Genomic DNA, 9,188 nt, shown 5'->3' with positions numbered 1-9,188 from the left:
AAAATTTTAATACGTTGCAAAAAATACGAAAACTCTCCGTTCCACGAAACTTTACTGTAACTAGATGACAAATTTTCGTTCTTTCTGCGCATGTTATTCGATTTAACTCTATACATTTTGTAATCTATGATAACGCACATGCGCTTTTACGACGACCGTTAGGCGGAAAGTGTATACCCGGTGTGCAGAAAGTTTAGTCATAACCGGGTTTTTACACAATTTTCACCGTATGCACTTTATTACCGACCATGTATATGCCCACGAGGGCAGAAATAGGCTGTAGAAAGGTATCACAATCGTACTTTGAAATTTTCCTAGGTAGGTTGTCGAGCTGCGCGTAACGCGGTCGGTATAAAATTCACTTTACAGTATTGGTAACAGAATATGTGGAGATTTCAAAGAGTTCCACGGTAACTGACGTGGTATCCCAAGAGTGGACGTTTGACGCATTGGTCACACACGGTGGCCACTTTTGTGTAAATGGATTTTAGATGGTGAAGTTCCATTCCTTTCACAGAGATTTTAACATTTTTTTTTATATTTCTGCTGAGAAATTAAATTAATTTTTGGAAAAATGGTATTGTTAACGATGATTGCAAGAATAGCAGATGGTTTGCCACTCGCGGCAACTATGCAAGAAGACGAACAGGTTAGAAATCTGTTATCATGAAATGTCAATTTGGTATTAACTTCAACAACATTTTATAAATAATTGTTCTGATAATGTCAAATTGAATTAAATGACGTTCGATCGTATAAATATACCAATATTCATCATTAAAATATCTAATTATGATATTCTTATTTAATTATCCATATTTAACTGATTTTTATTTGGTATGTATATTTTTCATTTTTAATTTCGTTGTACTATAATTATTTTATGTAGCTGCAAGGAATGATGTTATTTTCAATTTATGTTATAGGTATGGTACATTGAATAATTCAACATGTTTTCTTAAATGTTTTTAGAGTGGAAGGAGCATTTTAGAATATCAGAATCAAGCAAAGATGTTATTTAGAAAGTTGGGACCTCAATCTCCAGCTAGATGTACTATAGAAACAGGCCCATATTTATTCCAGTAAAGTTACTTCACATCTATAACATATTTATAAGTTTTCTTAACAGCAAATTATTAATCATCTGAATTTACAGTTATTTAATTGAAAACGATATATGCTATTTGGTATTATGTGAAAGAAATTACAGTAAACGTGTGGCATATAGTTATCTTGAAGATATTGCACAAGAATTTCATTCTTTATATGGAAAACGCGTTAATACAGTTACCAGGCCTTATAGTTTTATCGAATTCAGTATGTATTCATTTCTTTATCCTTTCACAATTTTTTTCAAAATAAATTTTATTTGTGCAATATATTTAGCAAGTAATAATTTTTTCTCCCAGATACATATATTCAAAAAGCAAAGAAAGTTTTTCTGGATGGTAGGTCAAGGAGAAATATGAATGCACTTAACACTCAGTTGCAAGATGTGCAAAGAATTATGGTTCAAAATATAGATGATGTTTTACAAAGAGGGACAGTTCTTTCAGGTATCAGTGCAGTTCATTTTTAAATGAAATATTTCTTTCATAGGAATACTTTTTATTACATTGTAATATATTTTACAGAATTAGACACAAAAACGCAAAATCTATCCATGTTATCACAAAAATATAAAAAAGATGCAACTCACTTAAATAGCAAATCAATGTATGTAAAAGCTGTGGCTGGGCTTGTTGCATTTTTAGTCTTCCTGCTGTACTTCTTTGTTCTTTAGTTGTTCAATTTAATTTATCAGATTTGTTATATAAAGACTACTAAAGTTTTCAACTGCTCTGTTTTTCCAAATTAGCACTTTCCTATGAATTTACTCTTTGGTATAATGTATTTAATTTTTAAGTCTAATACAGTGTACATAAGTTGTATTCAGAGAAAAAAACTAGTCACAAGGAATACAATGGTATTGATACTATTCAATAGACAGTATCATATATTGTCACCTAATAAATATAACAATTGTTTAAATATTGACTCTAATGTATCATCATCTTTAATCCAGTTTAATAAAAAGTCATGCTAACAATTTCATTGAAATAAAAGACAATATGTACAGCTACAATTATGTTATACAATAGCCGCTCGATAATTCGTTTTCGAGACTTGGTGGACCTTTCCAACAAAGAGGAAATTATCATGCGTCAGTAGCATGCGTGTTTCTTCGCAGTTTGTTTGCAGCGTGCAAATTAAACATAACGCAGCCAGGCATTCGTTCATACCTACGTGTGCTGAGTAATGTGGTGAGTATGGGATATTTCTAACATGGAACTATCGAGCGACTATTGTATTAGTAATTGAACCATTACTATTATTTTCTTATATTTATTTAAAGCTGTATTACTTTTATTTTGTATGTAACTTATAAATTTTACAAAATTCTAAATAAGAAGTCATATTTATTCTTGTGATTGTATTATTCTCTGAAGTATAAATGGTAATAGATTTATATTTTTGGAGAGGGAACCAATGAGGATGTTACATTAATTATGTATTGTCACTAATGTTATTACATTTGTACATCATTCAGTTGTACTAATATACTGAAGTACATTATATTTACAATAAAAAAACTGAATTTGTATATTCATATGTTTAATCGAAAATAATAATTTACATGTAAATTGTTTGTCTATACAATATAAAACATTTTACTGTTCTGTTTTAACTAATTCGTGATAATATGGTATGTTAAAACCTGATAATTGTTCAGCTTTGCAATCGTCATTCATTTTTTCGTCTTCAGGTTCCGAAGTATCAGAATTAAAGAAATAATTTACAGTTGAAGTTTTTCCTTCTTCTGTATCGATTTGATTATATTTTCGTCTTTTCTTTCTCAATATATTGTTATTACTTTTACAATTTAAAGCACATACAGCTTCATCATCTAAAATATTATCTAATTTATTATTAAACTTCCTAACGTTAATTACAATAATAACATAAATGAATAACATACCAGTATCTATAATTTCATATGCAAACGAATGATCTTTCAAAATTACGTATATCGTTGGAAATTCTATTATAGTCTTATTTTCTAAATTTTCTTGCAATGTACATGTAACATCCAATTCATAAAACCTAGTAAATAACAATTTGTTATTTAAGGTTTTATATTCTGTAGACAATTTTAATGTATTTACCTTAAATCTGACTTTGCAATCTTCTCTGCCTTTAAAAGAATTTTTATTCCAGATAAACCAGCTGCTTGATAATACTGTAATCTCTCATTTAAACGCATTTTCAAATTTAATTCTTCTATGTCATTCTTGTTTTCTAATGACTTAACAGGATCTAAAATTTCTTCAATGAGTGTTGATAATCTTGTACTGTCTAGAGCTCTGTAATCATTGTAATATGACTGACCATGAAAATGGCTATAATACATGTATTGTAGAGATGTTACATTCTACCTTTCAGTAACCCATTTTGTATGTTCTGCTTGTGGAAAGATCCATTCTATCCTCCAATACAATTCATTAGTCTTCCAGTTTAAAAATGTTGTATTACTTTGATGCCTACTAAAATTTTGTGGCATAAATTGCAAATTAATTGTCTTTTTAAATGCAGCTGCCCTTAGTTTAGTCAGATGCTAGAAAAATATCATTTAAAACACAAGTACTATGTTATTCATTGAAAGAAATATATAGAAATGATAACTAACCACTGGTAAGTTATTTTGCCGTGTGCATTTTTTTGATGGATCTCTTTTAAGTTGATCTACTGTCCTACCAACTTCCTCAAGAAGTCTATAATCTAGAAAGTAACAATTATTATTTGAAAAAACTTTGAATTTTGGCCAAAATAAAGTAAATACATATTTATATAATTTATACTATTTACCACTTAAAATATCTAAGTCTGTAAACGAGTTTAATCGTACAAATTTCGTTTTATCTCGAATGCCATCGCATTCTAATTCTTTCTTATGAATGTTTACACACTGAAGACAACAGGTTCTAACCTCGCACTTGGGACACGTGTACCTTGCTTTATTCATCCCGCATACTTCGCAGTCTTCAAGTCTAAAAGTAACAGCTACTTTAATATATATGTATATAACAAAGAATTAGTAAAAACGTAATATCTGTGTACATAAACTAATGTAATAAAAATATTTATCAAAGTAATCATACTTCTCACTGGACGTCGCCATGTTAGTATTCAATGACCGCAGTCAGTGACTACAGATCCTAAAGACTGGACATGCTATTGTTTTCAAGGGGTAATGAGTTATTGTTCTTCCAGACACTTCAAGAAGATACCAGGTCGTCCTCTAATTTCTAAGTTTATTTAATTTACCTCATTTATCTTGTCCCAGACGTCGTAAAGACATTTAAAATTACATAATTTTTCCCTCTATGTAGGCCAAGACCCATCCCTTTAAATTATTAATTACTTTATCCTTCTCTATGGACCTAGGCCTCTCTTGGCAGATATTTATTTCTTCATTCTTTTTATGAGCTTATTCTTATAGCACTGCCTTCCTTACATCTCCGTATCTTTTACATCCCTTAATTCTTTACATCACTCCATCCTTTACATCTCTGCATCCCTTCCATCCCTTATAGCACTGTATCCCTCACATTACTGCCTTCCTTACATCTCCGTATCTTTTACATCCCTTAATTCTTTACATCCCTCCAACCGTTACATCCCGTATGTCCCTGCAACCCTTACATCCCTTATGTCGCTGCACCCCTTACATCCCTTATGTCCCTGCAACCCTTATAATAAATATATTACAAAAACTGGTTCGAGTAAAGGTAAGTAAAGGTAAGTAATTTTTGAATTTTTAATCTGTGAATTTTCATTTTTTCGCCCTCTGGCGGCAAAAATGCGAACTAAAAGTTCGACCTCGAGTCAGCGCCATCTGGTTTCAGAAAAAGGAACTAAATCATGCTGAAATTTTGGCCCTCTAGCGGCAAAAATGCGAACTAAAATTTCGACCTCGAGTCAGCGCCATCTGGTTTCAGAAAAAGGAACTAAATCATGCTGAAATTTTGGCCCTCTAGCGGCAAAAATGTGAACTAAAATTTCGACCTCGAGTCAGCGCCATCTGGTTTCAGAAAAAGGAACTAAATCATGCTGGAATTTTGGCCCTCTAGCGGCAAAAATGTGAACTAAAATTTCGACCTCGAGTCAGCGCCATCTGGGGGCAAAAAAGGAACTAAATTTCACAAAAATTTAGCTCAATGTTGTGCTTTCTGGTGTAGGGATCTAAAGGATACAGCAATATAAGGGTTGCAATGATGTAAAGGATGTAGAAATGTAAGGGATACAATGATATAAAGGATGTAGAAATGTAAGGGATACAACGATATAAAGGATGCAGAAATGTAAGGGATGCAATGATATGAAGGATGCAGAAATGTATGGGATGCAATGATGTAAAGGATACAGGAATATATGTTTCGGGGTCCTCGATACCCCACGATATCAAGTCTGTATGCACAGAGTGCCAGAGGTGCGTCGGGGTCCTCGATACCCCAGGATATCAAGTCTGTATGCACAGAGTGCCAGAGGTGCGTCGGGGTCCTCGATACCCCAGGATATCAAGTCTGTATGCACAGAGTGCCAGAGGTGCTTCGGGGTCCTCGATACCCCAGGATATCAAGTCTGTATGCACAGAGTGCCAGAGGTGCTTCGGGGTTCTCGATACCCCATAATATCAAGTCCGTATGCACGGAGTGCCACCTGCGCTACGGGGTCCTCGAAACCCCCGAATTACATTCGGTATGCATGGAGTGCCGGCGGTGCTTCGGGGTCCTCGATACCCCATAATATCAAGTCGGTATGCACGGAGTGCCACCTGCGCTTCGGGGTCCTCGAAACCCCAGAATTACATTCGGTATGCATGGAGTGCCGGCGGTGCTTCGGGGTCCTCGATACCCCATAATATCAAGTCGGTATGCACGGAGTGCCACCTGCGCTTCGGGGTCCTCGAAACCCCAGAATTACATTCGGTATGCACGGAGTGCCACCGGTGCTTCGGGGTCCTCGAAACCCCAGAATAACACCTCGGTATGCACGGAGTGCCACCGGTGCTTCGGGGTCCTCGAAACCCCAGAAATACATTCAGTATGCATGGAGTGCCACCTGTGCTTCGGGGTCCTCGAAACCCCAGAACAACGATTCGGTATGCACGGAGTGCCACCGGTGCTTCGGGGTCCTCGGAGCCCCAAAATAACGACTCGGTATGCACGGAGTGCCATCGGTGCTTCGGGGTCCTCGAAGCCCCAGAATAACGACTCGATATGCAGGGAGTGCCAATGATGCTTCGGGGTCCTTGAAACCCCAGAATAACAACTCGGTATGCACGGAGTGCCGGCGGTACTTCGGGGTCCTGAAAACCCCAGTATAGCAAGTCTGTATACACAGCGTGCCACTTATGCTACGGGGTCCCTGACACCCCAACTGGGCGCGACCCTCGGTGTTTAAAAAACGATATCGAACTGAATACTACGATAAAAATACTGTATAATCTTAATGTTTATTTATTAATTTTTATACATAGATAATTACTTCTTATGATCTAATATTCTGTGGAAAGGTAAAATTGCAAATATATATACATCAAAATATAGACAGTTTAGCTCTATTTTTTCGTTGATTTTGTTCAGCAGCAATACTTTTTTGGGATGCTCTTAGACCAACGAGTTCTTTTTGTTTTTCGTTATATTTCATCATGATGTTGTTGTAATGAACGCTTCCCTTTACATGTTTTGTCAATGATTCTTTCAACTTCGTCGATTCCTTTTCTAATCTTAAAATATTTTCACCAATTTGGAAACTTGCTACATTTAACTGTCGGTTAGACTCTGCTTTAAGATTATTTTTATTTTTTGAAATAGTTTTCTGTGTTTCAGTTTTAGCTGTAAAGAAATGTTCATACGTTTAATATAATGTTCAAAGAATGTTAAATACAATGAAATTAATGTTCTATAAACATACGTTTATCGCCTAAAGTTGCATTTATGAAGTTAAATACGTTATTTTGTGCTCGCTCTTTCTCCCTTTGATATTGTCTTTCTCTTTGTTGTTCTAATTTTTGTTGTTGTTTTTGCATTCTACGTTCAACTGAAAATAAATTTTTATCTCCTCCTGCATTTTCTCGCAGTACCATACAATGGTCTAAAAAGAAATATGTTTTGCTGAAAATATTTGTACATGTGGTGAGTAATAATAAAAAATATAGTATCATACCTAATGATTTCCCAGCTGGCAATACTGTTGCTTCAACAGGTTCTATTCTACCATCTGATCGTTTTCCAAGACCCGTTCCTACTACATATCCCATCTGAGCCATTAATTTACTACCGATACCACGTGTATGTTTCTCCCAATTTCCTATTGGCGCGTTACTTTCTACCGAGAGAAGAGATGTGTGAATTACTTGGTCCCTGGAATACTCTGTCAGGTCATTTTCACTGTCAGCATCATCAGACGTGTCTGACATTTCCAAGTCTGCATCACCTATTCCAGTAAACATTATAAATTAATAACTTATAACTGAATTTGAACGATTATACATATAATTACTTTATAAGATATTAACCAAGAGGTAAAAGATGTTGTAAACCAACTTCTATGATGTTACCAGTTGCTTCAAATTTAACTCTAAAGGGATCACCTTCTTTATCTGGTATTTTTAATACAACACACCTGTGCCATAATTCATTCTTTTGTTTTGCTAGTACTCTACTACCCATTTTTATACTCTGAAAATCAGGCTCTCTGTAAATAAAGATACGTATATTTTTTATGTACACATTTCAATCATTAAGTATCAATAAAGTTTACCTATATTCTTGTATGCTAGATAATGGTACTAGTTCACCATGTGAAAAGTTACAATCCTCATCAGAAAATTTACATCTTCCATCTAAGTAATAAGGACATGGAAGCATCTCTCTATGCGTTGGATTTAGAAAAAGTACCCTGACCTAAATAATAGTTACACTGTACATATGCATTCAAAATCACATGAAAAATATAAGCACATAAAACTGACTGTTTCTAAAACCTATGCTTCAAAAAATTCATTCAAATTAATAATATAAATAACAAAATTTAATATTATCAAAAGATTTTTTCTTACCTTTATATCTTGCATATTTTTTATTTCTGTATCGTCATTCTGATAAACAGAGGATACCATAGCATTATGATAACCGATACCTCCCCAACTGCTACCATGAGGAGCTCTACATTTCATACCTTCTAGCTGCCTCAACTCTTCCTACAAGATGAACTTGCACCGTATAATTGTGTCATTGCTATGCCATATACAATACTTGAATACTGACTTCTATATTATTGGAGTCACCATCTTGTCTATCCAGTTCACTGTTTTGAGAATCATTTGAAGTGTTCTCCAGTTCTGCCTGATTAATGTACATTAAAAAATATAACATGAAATTATTTCTATATATCTTTTATACCTGCATTTTCTTAATAATTTTGTAATCACCTTAAACAAGGCATATTCTTTTGCCAATGGATCTTCATCTTCGTTACTTGAATCCTCTAATTTAGACGTGTTTCCTACATTAGCCATTTCAACACTCTGTAAGCTTTCTTTTGTTAAGTTAATAAGTTCTTGGATATCTGACTGTAAACTTAACAAATTATCCCTATCAGTTTCTTGCGTAGTCGTAGATAAGGTTGCTTGAACTTGAGTCAGCTAAAATATTTAGAACAAATATTTCAGATAAAAAATAAACGTAAATATGTATAAGAATGGCATGTAAGATCATCTTTTTGCATAAAGAAAAGTCATCTGTATCTGCCTACCTGCTGTTCATATTGTGCAATAGCTTCTTTTAAACTTCCTGCGTCAGCCATGATAATCTAAATTATTTTATTTTATATCAAGTTCAAAATTTCTGAAGAAATACACGAGTCTGACACTTTGCGCCTAACTCCTTTACTCCTCTTTGGTTTAACGATCGTAGTGGCATTGACTATTACAGTGACTACATACACAGAAAGACTGGACGTACTTTTATCCACACGGGTTTTCGCATACCCCAAGAAGTCGGTATGACAGTCCAATTTTCAACCGTAGTGTTATCTATACAAAATCGGCTCAAACTATTTGACAACTTACCGATCGATTTGCA

At 34.3% G+C, this 9,188-nt stretch overlaps 3 protein-coding genes across 4 annotated transcripts; 1 reads left to right on the top strand and 2 right to left on the bottom strand.

Moving 5' to 3' along the window:
• The first annotated feature begins 391 nt into the window (after window positions 1-391).
• On the top strand, window positions 392-2,644 carry LOC114880322 (vesicle-trafficking protein SEC22b-B). 2 transcript variants are annotated; one of them, XM_029196206.2, is made up of 5 exons: window positions 392-649; window positions 973-1,082; window positions 1,157-1,317; window positions 1,410-1,556; window positions 1,635-2,644. In XM_029196206.2, the coding sequence occupies exons 1-5, from the start codon at window positions 575-577 to the stop codon at window positions 1,781-1,783; spliced, it is 642 nt and encodes a 213-aa protein (XP_029052039.1). In that variant the 5' UTR covers window positions 392-574; the 3' UTR covers window positions 1,784-2,644. The 2 variants fall into 2 exon arrangements, with proteins under 2 accessions (XP_029052039.1, XP_029052040.1); XM_029196207.2 differs by lacking the exon at window positions 392-649 and adding an exon at window positions 679-837.
• LOC114880319 (box C/D snoRNA protein 1) lies at window positions 2,639-4,816 on the bottom strand. Its single transcript, XM_029196204.2, has 7 exons — window positions 4,200-4,816; window positions 3,907-4,088; window positions 3,728-3,819; window positions 3,477-3,655; window positions 3,207-3,404; window positions 3,020-3,144; window positions 2,639-2,947 (listed from the first exon to the last, which is right to left on the bottom strand). The coding sequence occupies exons 1-7, from the start codon at window positions 4,217-4,219 to the stop codon at window positions 2,712-2,714; spliced, it is 1,032 nt and encodes a 343-aa protein (XP_029052037.2). The 5' UTR covers window positions 4,220-4,816; the 3' UTR covers window positions 2,639-2,711.
• A 1,728-nt stretch (window positions 4,817-6,544) lies between these two features.
• LOC114879290 (zinc finger CCCH-type with G patch domain-containing protein) lies at window positions 6,545-8,952 on the bottom strand. Its single transcript, XM_029194085.2, has 9 exons — window positions 8,860-8,952; window positions 8,537-8,749; window positions 8,373-8,450; window positions 8,165-8,305; window positions 7,867-8,009; window positions 7,622-7,800; window positions 7,270-7,539; window positions 7,018-7,197; window positions 6,545-6,938 (listed from the first exon to the last, which is right to left on the bottom strand). The coding sequence occupies exons 1-9, from the start codon at window positions 8,908-8,910 to the stop codon at window positions 6,640-6,642; spliced, it is 1,554 nt and encodes a 517-aa protein (XP_029049918.2). The 5' UTR covers window positions 8,911-8,952; the 3' UTR covers window positions 6,545-6,639.
• Window positions 8,953-9,188: the final 236 nt, after the last annotated feature.

This window comes from Osmia bicornis, chromosome 12 (assembly GCF_907164935.1).
Source record: "Osmia bicornis bicornis chromosome 12, iOsmBic2.1, whole genome shotgun sequence".
Classification (NCBI taxonomy): Eukaryota; Metazoa; Arthropoda; class Insecta; order Hymenoptera; family Megachilidae; genus Osmia; species Osmia bicornis.
This window is presented reverse-complemented; position numbering and strand designations above follow the sequence as displayed.